The 13,044-nt window shown below is 42.0% G+C and overlaps 1 protein-coding gene across 5 annotated transcripts; it reads left to right on the top strand.

The window, feature by feature from the left end:
• Window positions 1-2,337: 2,337 nt before the first annotated feature.
• On the top strand, window positions 2,338-12,754 carry LOC136499164 (transcription factor TFIIIB component B''-like). Of its 5 annotated transcripts, XM_066494860.1 has the most exons (13): window positions 3,483-3,621; window positions 4,700-5,118; window positions 5,230-5,741; window positions 5,862-5,952; window positions 8,629-8,795; window positions 8,884-9,310; window positions 9,397-9,491; window positions 9,571-9,608; window positions 10,347-10,518; window positions 10,624-10,768; window positions 10,867-10,985; window positions 11,059-11,269; window positions 12,226-12,754. In XM_066494860.1, exons 2-12 carry the CDS (start codon window positions 4,758-4,760, stop codon window positions 11,206-11,208), a joined length of 2,277 nt encoding a protein of 758 aa, XP_066350957.1. In that variant the 5' UTR covers window positions 3,483-3,621; window positions 4,700-4,757; the 3' UTR covers window positions 11,209-11,269; window positions 12,226-12,754. The 5 variants fall into 5 exon arrangements, with proteins under 5 accessions (XP_066350954.1, XP_066350957.1, XP_066350956.1 ...); XM_066494857.1 differs by lacking the exon at window positions 3,483-3,621 and adding an exon at window positions 2,338-2,626 and having other exon boundaries at window positions 4,700-5,741; XM_066494859.1 differs by having other exon boundaries at window positions 4,700-5,741; window positions 10,350-10,518.
• Window positions 12,755-13,044: the final 290 nt, after the last annotated feature.

Below are 13,044 nucleotides of genomic sequence, written 5' to 3'. Positions count from 1 at the left end.
ATCGCGTGGGGTATCGCATGGCCGGAAGGGAGGAGCGACCCAAAAAAAAGTAGGGGCACCACATGATTGTTTCCTTCCATGCATGATTATTGTTTCCTTCCATGCATGATTATTGTTTCCTTCCATGCATGTGGTCTCAGGTGATCGATTTGTTTCCTTCAAAGCAGGCGGGGATCGCAGAGATGGCAGTTTCTTTTTCTATCGCGCGGGGTATCGCATGGCCGGAAGGGAGGAGCGACCCAAAAAAAGTCGCACCAAAAAATTGTCTTACTTTTGTTCTTTTTAGTTGTAGGAGATATAAATAATACTTTAATTTATAATGCATAATAAGTATTATTAGATGGATAATGAAACATATTTTCATAAGAAGCATATTTAGAAACAAATGTTGATATTGTTTTTCATTAGATGGATAATGAAACAGGTTTTTATAATAAACATATTTTGACAAATGTTGTTTGATATATTATTTCTATAAGCCTAGTCAAGGAAGTTTGACTTACTCCAAATAAGCCTATGATGACATTCTTTTTAGGACAGGGAGAGTAGCATTTACCCCACAAGAAATTTAAAACTGAGCAAAGAGATATGCGTGGTCATTGGTCAGTACTAGGACCAGTTTGGCATCAGCTTCAGTATCCATGTTGGATTTGTAGCTTGTATATTAAGGCCCCGTCTACGAGTCGATGAAGCCGGTTTTTTTGCCCTTTTTTAAAAGACATTCACAAATACATCCCTGAAGGCATCCTTACAAAATATAGACCCTGAGTTCGGCACCGTAGCAATTGACATCGAGGTCCAGGATCATTTTCTATGTGTAGTTGACATGGCTGTCTGTGTGGCGCAAACATGGCATGAGCTCGGCCCGTGGATCTTGGGGTCGAGCTCGACAACAATGGTAGCAGCGCCGAGCTCTGGCCAGCGGGCCTCACGAGGGAGTGCCATTTGTTCATGTATTTCTCTCCTTCCCCGTCTTAATTTAAACCCTAGCTCAGGTAGAATTTGCTAAGTCTCCAAAATTTACCATGAGATGGACAAGTCTGACTATCATAGCTATACCGGCTTCACCGCTCCAGCTCATTCGTACACGGTAACAAGTAGCCAATGCCTTTTAGAACCATGTCAGGCCTAAAATAAAGTGGTTTAAATATTTATATCTAATCCAAACTAGTATAAATAAACTAAATAAGTCAACTATTTCCCCTTGTATCTCCAACTCCAAATCCAAAAATTCTTGGAGCTACAAATATGTAGTTCGCACAAATCCGTAGATTTTTTGGAGCTCCACCACTCCAACAAATATGGCCTAAAACTAAGATGCCTAAGAATAATGCAGGAAGTTAGGGCCTGTTTAGTTCCTCTCCAAAACGCCAAATTTTTCAAGATTCCCCGTCACATCGAATCTTTGGACGCATGCATGAAGCATTAAATATAAATAAAAAATAAAACTAATTACACAGTTTAGACGAAATCCATGAGACGAATCTTTTAAGCCTAATTAGACTATGATTGGACACTAATTGTCAAATAACAACGAAAATGCTACAGTGTCATTTTACCAAAATTTTCGGCAACTAAACTGGGCCTTAGCTTCCTTGAAGCAAGCTCCAAGCTTGAGCAGTTAACATCCTTCCCAAGTCTAAGTCTATCTACCTAATCGGTTATTAGAAATTCATAAATACTGATTATCATATTACAGCTAGCAAAGCAGATCTTATAAGATCATGTTCATAATATTACCTGGACAAATCTTATTAGGAAGCCTGGCCTAATATATACATTATAAAGCGTCTTCAAATCTGGTATATTCTATTCTTCCCTATACTAACTCTGTCCCAAAAACGCAATTTACTTCTCAAGAAGTCAAATAATTTAAATCTTGACCAAATTTATATAAAAACTACTAGTACCATTTATGAAGCCAAATTAATATCATCAGATTAATTATAATTTTTTTTATAGTAAATCTATTTAGAGACAAATGTTGGCACTATTTTCTATAAATTTAATCAAACTTAAAAAAAACTTTGTCTTGTTCTAAACCTATAATTATATTTTTTAACAGCGGAATACTTGTTTTTTTTTTAAATGAGAGGAGTACTTGTTGGCGAGGTTTGTATCTGGCTGCAATACAATTTGTTAAGAATGTGAATAATACAAATTAGACTGCATGGATGTATTTGGGCATGGTGGTGACCACTGACTGACCAGGGGCGGACCTGAGCCTAGGGCCCCTAGTCGTTGGCCCAGTAGCTTTTAATACCCCATGTATTTTTAGGCCCATAACTCAAGGCCCAATACCAAAGATTGGGGACTCATCCTTCTGCACGTCCTCACCCCGTCGCGTCCGTTCGTCGATTACTCGAGTACTCCTTCGACCCGGACGGCCGCCGCACTACACGTCCGCAGGGGAGTCGGGAGACCGGAGACGAGGTCGCCGCGCCACCAGCGGCCCAGTACCCCCAGCCCGCCACCGCGCAGGCCGCCCTCCGCGGCTCCGTGCAGGCGCAGCAGCGCAGGCCACCGCGCCGGCTGCCGGCTGCCGGCCGCCCTCCGACTGACCGACTCCGAGGCTCCGTTCGGCCATCCCGGGCTCGGATGTCCGGCCCCTGACCCTGCTGAAGTGGTGAGTGCTCTCCCTCCCTACTCTTCTGGATATCTGGTGACTGGTACGTATGAATGAATAATACCAGCAGATTTTTTTTTCTTTCTTTCTCAGTTTCAATTTGATTGCAAAATGAAAACTGAAATTGAACATGAAAGATGCGAATACACAACCTCGCTGGACACTAGTCGGGTGACTGCCTGACTGGTGAGGAGTAGAAGAAGATGTGGAGAAGAGGGCGCCGGCGCTCGTCCGGTGGGGTTGGTGGGAGCCACCAGCCACGGGCAAGGCGGGAGCAGTGGGCCCCGGAACATTTGGGCTTGGGGGATGGCCGGATGGGCCTTTCCCAGCAGTCAGCGCAATCGGCGGCCTCCACCTCCACCCTCCTCGCGCGCACGCACAGCAACTCCTCCTGCCGCCCCGCCGCCCTCCTCCTCCTCCACGACTCCCTGCCCCGTGGTCCCGCTTCGGTCGCCGCCCGAGGAGCACAGGACTCCCTTCCGCCGCAGCCGCGCCGAGGGAGCACAAGCCTGCCCAGGAGACCCCTCCCTGCCTCCGTCGCCGCTCCGTCCGAGGCGGACAATCCCGCCCGCCCACCCGGCCCCTCCCTGCCTGCGCTGCCAGGTCGCGCTCTCCCCCTCTCGGCCTCTCCGGTTCTCCCCCAGTTTGTTCGTTTGGGTTCGACGTCCTTTCCTTCCAGAAGACGCGGTTGGTCGATTGATTGATTGCGTCCTTCCTTAGGAGCACCCGCAGTCGTGGTCGACCCATCGGAGAGAAGGATAGCCACCGACCTCTCGGCCCCGCCCTTGGCTGCCACCGCCATCGCCGCCTCCACGGCCATCACCACCCCGCCCTCGGCCGCCATCGACATCTCCACGGCCTACTTAGTGGCCGCCGCACCGTCCTCCCTCCGCCGTTGCGCACGTTGAGCCGGAGGTCGGAGATCTGCTTCGTTGAGCCGGAGCCGGAGGTCGGAGGTCAGCCTCCGCCTAGGAATCGGCAGCAGCAGCCAGCAGGTGCAAATCCGCCGTTTTTTTATTCAGCAACTCAGAATCTTACATCGTTTCTTCCCTCTCTCTCCTCAATTGCCTCTTGCAGTGGTTGATTCGATTCCTTGTGCCACTGATAAGCCCTAAATAAACCCAGCTAGCTTCCTTTTGATTGAATGTATCCCCGTTGTCGGAGGAGTTGGGGTTTCGGCAAATTTAACCCGTCCTTTCTCGACATTCGATTAGAGTTACAATAATAGCTGCGCATTTCATTGTTGCATACATGGTGCCCCAACCCATCTGCCCATTGTTCTGTTAGATTACTCTTTTTATGCACGCAGCGTTGGTCCATCACTGTTGAAGTGCTAGTGCAATTTTTTGGGTCCACTTATAGACAGTTAAACCCAGGCAGTGTTGTGCACGCTTGATTTTACCCGCATGAAAGGTCATGAACGCTGAAACGGTTTAAAGAAAACTATAAAAGTGAAACAAGTCAGAGGTGGAGAAAGACAAACTATGGCCTTGAAACTCATGGATGCATGATAATGTCACGTTATTACTTATTTAAGTTAACACGCCAAATTTTCTCTGTTTGACATTGAGTATTTGCTGACTGGGGCATCTTGAGAAAAATCGAGAGTTGGGCATGGTTAGATGATGCTAATATATGGTTTTCCCTGATGGGTCCTCGTAAACCAATTGGGCATTGCCCCAACTTTCCTGGATTTTATTTGTCCGTTCTGCTGTAGTCCCTGTATCCATTGTTGTCGTTGAGTACTTTTGCTGCGGTTTAGTTAGTTATGTCACTGCCAGTTGTCCTCCATCTTGAACTCCAACGTTACTCACACGTGATGTTGCACCATATTTTCCTGCATCTACTGCTTCCAATCCTTGTAAATTATTGGTTCCATTAAAGGCTCTTTGCATTGTGGCATTCATTTGGTAGTTGTGTATTTAGTTCAAATTTATATTAAGTTCCAGTACATTCTGGTTGAATACCCCATCCTAACTCTACAGGCCCTAAGGATTTTTATTTCCTTTTATACTTGTCTGATTCTATGTTTGCCCTCATTGCTGCTTCCTAAACGTGCAATATTCCTTTCAGGCTTTCAGTGACACTTTAAGTTCAAGATAGACTGCTGTAGACCGCAACGGCCACACAGATGATTGATGATGAGGCCAACTTCGGCAACATCCTTGATGCCTCAGAAGAAGTTCAGGCTACTGCAAAGTTCCGTCCCAAGCAACGGCCCAAACCCCGAAAAACAGCTCTGTCATCCAGATCTGCAGCGCCTAATCCTCCTGAAGAAACTGGAGATGGGAAAGTAGGAGCCTTAAATCAAGTCAATTCTTCTAAAAAGCTCACCAGACAAGAAAGGACATCCTTGACGTGCCCTGGTAGCGAGTCAGTTGATACTGTTGCTGGTTCTCAAGGTACTCTCGACACACCATCGGAAGATGCGATGACAGTTCCCCTGGGTCCTCTGGCTGGTGCTTCTGCTGCAGATAGGATTTCTCAAGATGGTGAGCACAATGATGATCCTTCTAAGTTAGCTATACACCAAGAAAACTCAATTGCTTCAGATATCAATGTGTCACCTAACAGTTCATGTGGCAATGCTGTTGATGATATAGTTGAATTTGGGGACATGTGTGATGCACAAGATGAAGAGGAAAGAGTTCCAAAGTTCCAGCCAAAGGCACAGACGAAGCTCCTTAAGGAAACAGCCAAATCTCGGAAGACTAACCAAAAGGTGGAAGCTTCCACTGTAGATGTGGTTACACAAAATGGAAAGGGCAATAATATTCAGACAAGACTCCATGACGATCAGGTACAGGATCCTAGAAGTCATGAAAGTGTGCAGATCCCAGATTCTGAAGGACTATTGGCAACTGATAATATTAAAAGTTGCAATTTAGCTAACCTCGACAGTGTCCTTGAGGAGTCAGTTCAAGAGGAAACAATAGCTAAGTTTCGTCCTAAATTGCAACCGAAGCCTGGGAAGGCTTCATCCAAGGTTGTTGTGACTCAAAATAATGTTGCTGCTGTTGCTCCAATGGTTGGAGTTTGTCTCGGCAACAATGATGTGTGCAGAGAACCTAAAGATCAAGAAACCATCACCGGTCCAGCTGCTTGGTCACCACAGGTTACATCTAGGAGGTTTCATTAAATTATTTTATGGCATTTCATATAATAGCAAAAAAGTTTTTACTTAATCAACTGCTATTGATAAAGTTTACTTAATGAACTGCTATTGATATTATAGGCTGTGCATGCTACTGTTGATGTAGACTATCACAACGAAGTAATTAATCCTCCTACCGATGGTACTCAATCAATGGTTGGCAAAGTCCCAGGTAACAGCTTTTACTGGTGGAACTTCTTTCTTTCGATGTACTGTGTATTCTATACTTTAAATGATTGCGGTGCGGGTGACCTCGTTGTTCTTTATATTTGACTATTTGAGGGCTATTTTTCATGGACGAAACATCTCACTAGAGTAAATGGAATTGAAAATACTTTTGTTAGATATGTGCTTATTGTTGCAATAATACTTGAGTATGAGCTTTGAGCTCTGTCATGCAGGCTTGTGTTTATGCACAGATGGTCAGGTCAATGATCACTAGTGCTATTTTTAAAGCCATGATTTGCATCTGTGCTGTTTTTAGACACCAGTGTTTTTTTGAAACACTTTTTTGAGGTTTAAACTAACTGTTTATTTAAATAATAGTTTCCTTCACTTGCTACCCAAATATTTAAGGATCAAGTCTATTTTACTCTCTGAAATTTCCATAAGTATGCATAGCCCCTTAACTATTTAACTAGATATCCTAGTGGACCACTTATTAAACTCTCTTTTTTCTCAAACATTTCATTAAGTTTAAGGAAAAAAGATATAACCAAGAGGGCATAAAGACCCTTGCTACCCACACATACAGTGATACAATCTACCATAGGATCGTCACGCACTCATAGATGCATATGACTAGCTCGCGCAGGAAAGGGACTAAGAGTCCAAGGTGAGCGACTTTAGGAGTAGCTCGCCTAGTCCCAGGCACCAGCTGAACACCACAGAGCACTCTCCTACTCTCCTTTGCCACTGTCTGTAAGACCAGTGAGACGCATGTGCTTCTTCTAACCAAGAATCAAATATGTATTTTGATTTCTCAGGACATGACAAAAAAAAGTCCAAACGCAATGAGACCTAGGTTCTAGTAGGTCAGCACAGGTGGCCTACGTGGTGTGGTGGGATTGTGTCGCTTAGTACCTACATGTCTGTCTTGGGCAGCACTGGTTTAATCTGGTGCGGTCTGTGGGTTCTCCCTGTACCTCTATACATAAATCCTCATGTTGTAACACTATAATATCAATTGTGCTTAGATACGTCAAAATGTAATTATATTTATAAGGATCAATTTCCAGTTAATTTTGTCCTTCCTTCATAGTTTGCTTAATCTAGCTAAGGAACCAAGAGATAAAGTATCACATGTTCCTTTACTATCAGTTGAAGCTTTTTCGAATTGAGTGATATTATCTGCATAGCCCTTATTCATATTGGGATGTATAGAAATAATTTTTGTTATCATGGTTAATAGTTCTGTACGAATTACCGGGGAATTAAGTTGATGAGCCATACTATGAAGCTATGGGAGAGAGTTATCGAGCATCGCTTGAGAGCAATAACGCGGGTCTCTATGAACCAATCTGGTTTCATGCCCGGAAGGTCAACCATGGAAGCCATTTTCTTAGTAAGACAAGTTATGGAGCGGTATAGGGAGAAGAAGAAGGACCTACACATGGTTTTTATTGACTTGGAGAAAGCTTATGATAAAATACCAAGGAATGTTATGTGGTGGGCTTTGGACAAACATAAAGTCCCAATGAAGTACGTCGGGCTCATTAAGGACATGTACAACAATGTTGTGACTAGAGTTCGAACAAGTGATGGAGACACGGATGACTTTCCGATTAGGATAGGACTACATCAAGGGTCAGCTTTGAGCCCTTATTTGTTTGCTTTAGTGATGGATGAGGTCATAAGGGACATACAAGGGGACATCCCTTGGTGTATGCTTTTCGCGGACGATGTAGTGCTAGTTGATGAAAGCCGGATAGGAGTGAATCAGAAACTGGAGTTATGGCGGGAGACTTTGGAGTCCAAAGGTTTTAGACTCGGTAGAACTAAAACTGAGTATATGAGATGTGACTTCGGTACTACTACTCGGGAGGAGGAAGATGTTAGTTTGGAAGGTCAAGTAGTGCCTAGGAAGGATACCTTTCGATATTTAGGATCAATGCTACAGAGGGACGGGGATATTGATGAAGATGTTAGCCATAGAATCAAAGCAGGGTGGATGAAGTGGCGGCAAGCGTCTGGTGTCCTATGTGACAAAAGGGTACCACAGAAGCTAAAAGGCAAGTTTTATAGGACGGCGATTAGACCTGCTATGTTGTATGGTGCAGAATGTTGGCCTACGAAAAGACAACATGTTCAACAGCTAAGTGTCGCGGAAATGCGTATGTTGCGTTGGATTTGCGGTCATACAAGAAGGGATCGAGTTCGGAACGATGATATACGTGAGAGATTAGGGGTAGCGCCAATTGAAGAAAAGCTTGTCCAACATCGGTTGAGATGGTTTGGACATGTGCGACGGAGACCTCCAGATGCACCGGTGCGTAGTGGAATCCTAAGTCAGGATAGTAACGTGAAGAGAGGCAGAGGAAGACCGAAGTTGACTTGGGTAGAGGCAATAAAAGGAGACTTGAAAGGATGGAATATACCCAAAGACTTAGCCTTAGATAGGAGTGCTTGGAAGACAGCTATTCACGTGCCTAAACCTTGATTGCTTCTGATGGGTTTCAACTCTAGCCTACCCCAACTTGTTTGGGACTTAAAGGCTTTGTTGTTGTTGTTGTTGTTGATGGTTAATAGTTCGCCTTTCATTGGGTAATATCCTCGGTACTTGTATTCTCATAAAGAGCAAAAATATTCATTACAGCTGTACTCACTTTTAAGTCTCAACCTACTGTAGGAAGAGAAAAGGGAAAATCAAAATCTGTATCTTTTGCTCTATCGGATGCTTCTGGGGTAGCTACTCCTACAGATACCAATTCTGAGATGGGTAACATCGGCAATTCCTGTAGTGACAAATTGACTGATGAAAATTTAAGTAACCCATCTCAGCAGATGACTGAAAAGGTCAGTATATTTCTGCTTAGAAGATGTAATGATCTATATTTACATGACTACTACAAGGTTTCTCATTACTCTCTTTTTCTTCTTTCAGCATTCTATTACCGAGGACCAATATTCAAATGATCAGGACCATGAAAGGGAGCCACTAGATCATACTGTTGAACAGCAACCAAATTTGGATGTTGGAGAAATAGCATCATCTATGAAACTACGTTGCAGGAAAAAGTTGCAAAAAGTTGGGACACCTAATCACACTGTTGATGACTATTTTGATGAAGACTGTGTTGAACCTTCATTAGCTGAAGAAGATAATGATAGTGGTGATGATTACACTACTGGTAATAAGCGTAAGGCTAGGAAAAAGTCAAGGGATGGTGTAGAAGAGTCACAACAGCAGAAAGTTCAAAAAAATAAAAGCAAGGTGTCTTCACGGGGCCGCAAAAGAACCTTGAAGGATGAATTGGCAGCGAAGCCTGAGAAGAAGCTAACCCACAGAATTCGTCAGAGGACACCAAAAGGTTGGTGGCTAAAAAAAAAGTATCAAAGCTTCACTTTTGCATAATGTGAGTTTTCACTCTTGTATATTGGGTATTTATTTTTTTAGAGATTGAGACTTTACTGGAAAGTGAGAAGATAGATCCCATGAAGCTAAGTGCAGCACATCTCAGGTTGTTACAAGAAGCTAGAGCGCGTGTTAATGTGAGTTTTGTGGCAATTTTTATTGTTATATTTGTTTTTTTTTTTTTGCTAATTCTCATGATTTTCTTGACGACTTCAGCCAAAAGAGACTCCATCTGGGCCATCCTCTAATACAGGGTATACTTCTTTTTTCTTCTATTTCTCTATGTATGATATCATCTAACCAAAGTAGATTTGGGGCATTTGGGTGGGCATAAATGAACATATTGGACCAGTGTACCACTCCCTACTTTCCAATTTTCCATCCAGATATGTCATCTAGCAAAATTATTTTTGCTAGCATGTTTAGATGTTTATTTTTTCAAAGGGGATATTTTTGTATTTCATACTCTCTCCATTCCAAATTATAAGATGTTTTGGCTTTTCTAGATTCATAACTTTTGCTATGCATCTAGATATAGTGAGTATAAGCTATTTCAAGATGAGATTGATGTTGCTCTTGCTGGTTCCAGAGTCATTATTTGCATTCTCAGTTTTTTGGACTGCATCAAAGCTTCTATCACACTCTGCTAGTGCTATGTATTCCATTCCTGACATTTTATTTCATATAATATACACCTGTTGAATAGCCAAGACCCTTCCGAAAGCAACTTCTGATTGTTTTGGCAGCATAAAATCCTTTTTATGCTATGTATTCCATTCCTGACATTTTATTTCACACCTGAAAATGCAGCTTAAAAGCCATGATTTTTTTTAAATGGCTGATTGGTTTGTCTGAATTTAAGTTGAAGATTAAAATATCTAAAACATCCTTGATCAAAATTTAAAATCTAAAGGTTCAAACTGAGTACTATAGTTTCAATTTTTTATTTGCATTTATTCGATTCTTTCGTTAATATGTTATCTTATGCACAGAAGCTTTGAACTAGAAGATATGTTGGACTACAGAGATGAGGAAGCTAGGTTCTTTGACAACGATGGAACAGAGAACCATGTACAAAATGCAACAAAATTGAACTACCAATCCTACATGAACAAACCAGCCCGAGGAAAATGGTCCAAATCAGATACTGACTTGTTTTACGAGGTTTATTTTTCTTTAGAAATTAAGCGCTTGGAATGCTATATGTAATTTCATATGACCTTAGATCTGATCTTCTGCTAATATGTTATTGTATTAATTTTGGACCAGGGTCTTCGACAATTTGGTAGCGATTTTGCAATGATACAACAATTATTCCCTGATAAGACTCGCCATCAGGTGCGGCAAAAATTTAAATCTGAGGAGAAAAAAAATCCATTGCTAGTCCATGATGCTATAATTCATCGCTCAGGAGGTGAGATGTCGCTTAATGAGTGGGTCAACCTGCATTTTTTTTCTAATCTTTCATCTAGCTTAGTGCTTGTCATTTACCAATTTCACTTTTCTCTGCAGATAATTTGTATTTCAAAAAGGTAATTAAGCAGCTCAACATTGAAGATGTTGTGCTGCCAGAGATTAACAATACACAAAAACAAGATGGTGCATCAAGTGAAAGAGGCCCTGGAAATGAGGTTTTTCTTGAACAGACATACATTATGTTAAGTTTATCTAATTAGATTTATAACTTATTTTCTTCGTTTCTAGAAGGTACTGGATGATTTCAACGAGGAGGAAAATAGTTCAAATTGGTCGAACGAAGAGCACGGCGGACAGATGGCTGATGTGCAAGAAGAGCATGATCTTGGAAATGGTGGTGATGATGATGATCTTGGGGATGTTTTTGATTGGTACTAGTTAATCACGGCTGGAATTAGGACTCATGATACTACAATTATGATTCTGCTAATGTCTTTAGGTATGAACATGGTTTGTGAACTTCTTTTAATCATAGTAATACAAATATATGAAGGGTGGGCCTGGTGCAAGCGGTAGAGTCTTACTGCCTGTGACCGGAAGGTTCCGGGTTCGAGTCGTGGTCTTCTCGCATTGCACAGGCGAGGGTAAGACTTGCCACTGACACCCTTCCCTAGACCCCGCACAGAGCGGGAGCTCTCTGCACTGGGTACGCCCTTTATAGTAATACAAATATATACTGATTTGAACAGCGCTGTTGCCAGGTTGAACTATACAAACTATTTCATTTTAGCTTGAGTATCTTTGGGATTTTAGTTTCTTCAATTCTGTGTTTGCGCTTTAGTTCCCTAGGTTGCTAGTACTCCCTCCATTTCAAATTGTAAGTCGTTCTGGCTTTTCTAAGTATATTGCTTTTGCTATGCACCTATGTATGTAGAAGAGCCAGGACGACTTACAATTTGGAACAGTATATTGTGTATAGCTCATCTTTCCTAGAAAAAACTATTTCCCAGCATTTGTTGTTTGTGCTGATGAATTTCCCCCCATACATTCCCCTATGGTTTCCATCATTGACATCCTTTGCTGTGTTTTCAATGAATAACAGATTCCACTTGATGTGTTTGTAGAGTCGGCACCATGCTGTTTATTATCAATTTATATTTCATTGACAATTGCTAGGTACATTGGTGGCTGGTCATGTTGTTTTGATTAGATCCTAGCGAGACTTTGTCGTGGGTTCTAGTCATTATTTTTTGTACTTGGATTGCCTCATAAGTAAATGGATGCATAAATTTTTGAAGGGCTCAGTGGGGGAATGGATGCATAAATGGGCTCTGTGCAATCATTATACCCCCAAAGAGGAACACAATGTGCACATACTGCCTTCTACGGCTTCCTGCAATCCTTAATTTTTAAGCAGGTAGATTCTTACATGTTTTTTTTTCTTTTCTGGATCAGGTACCTGACTTGCTGACTTTTGTGTTGTCACCATCCAAGTTGATTGCTAAGTAGAGGAAGTGACAGCCAATACTCCTTTTTTGTGTAGCGCTAAGAGTCAGATGGAAGGGGGCCCACATTTTTACAGCCAAAAATCTGTGAAATGGATAGTGTCCAATTGGATCAGCACATTCTTGGTGATTACTATCAGTAATAGTGGTTGGAACAGATGTGTTCTGGTTGTCAAGTGTTGCAAGCTGATGGGGAGTGCGTGCAACGAGTAGTTGATATCATCTGACGCTGGCATGTTAGATACGTCATATTTTAATTTGTACTTCAGTTTTTTATTACCTCCCACACAAATGTAGTGCTGATGGATGTTAGATACGTCATATTTCTCTTTATAGCAACTTCGATTTCCATGCTCTGTGACTTGGATATTGGTTTCTTTGAAAAGTAGTATCGGTTTCTGTAAAACCTTATTTGGCATCTCTTTGGTAGCTATCCTCCTGAGCAAGAATGCAAGAACAGTTTTGTCTCTTCGTATGGAATTGAGTGTTGTCTGATGCCTCTTTACTTAAGTTTACTAGTGCGTGGTGCCGAAGCTTGAACCCGTTGCATATATCCTTTATGTATCAACCCACCCTTTACATAACATAACACAGCAAATTTGTAATTGTAGTTCTAACAGAAAATCCGAGCTTTGGCACATGAATATATAGCACTCGAATTTTGATTTCTGTTTTCTAGTTATAGAAAGAAGTGACAAAAAACCAACTGATTTGGAATAGTGACTTGCAACACTCTGTTCCCATGAACATTATAGAGATTGATTGACGC

The sequence above is a fragment of the Miscanthus floridulus genome, chromosome 13, assembly GCF_019320115.1.
Source record: "Miscanthus floridulus cultivar M001 chromosome 13, ASM1932011v1, whole genome shotgun sequence".
Taxonomy (NCBI): Eukaryota; Viridiplantae; Streptophyta; class Magnoliopsida; order Poales; family Poaceae; genus Miscanthus; species Miscanthus floridulus.
This window is presented reverse-complemented; position numbering and strand designations above follow the sequence as displayed.

Coding starts and splice junctions, on each gene's coding strand:
- LOC136499164 (XM_066494857.1), top strand. CDS start 4,758: ATGATTGATGATGAGGCCAACTTCGGCAACATCCTTGATGCCTCAGAA. Junction 8,796..8,883: donor CTCAGCAGATGACTGAAAAG/GTCAGTATATTT, acceptor TTCTTCTTTCAG/CATTCTATTACCGAGGACCA. Junction 9,492..9,570: donor AAGCTAGAGCGCGTGTTAAT/GTGAGTTTTGTG, acceptor TGACGACTTCAG/CCAAAAGAGACTCCATCTGG.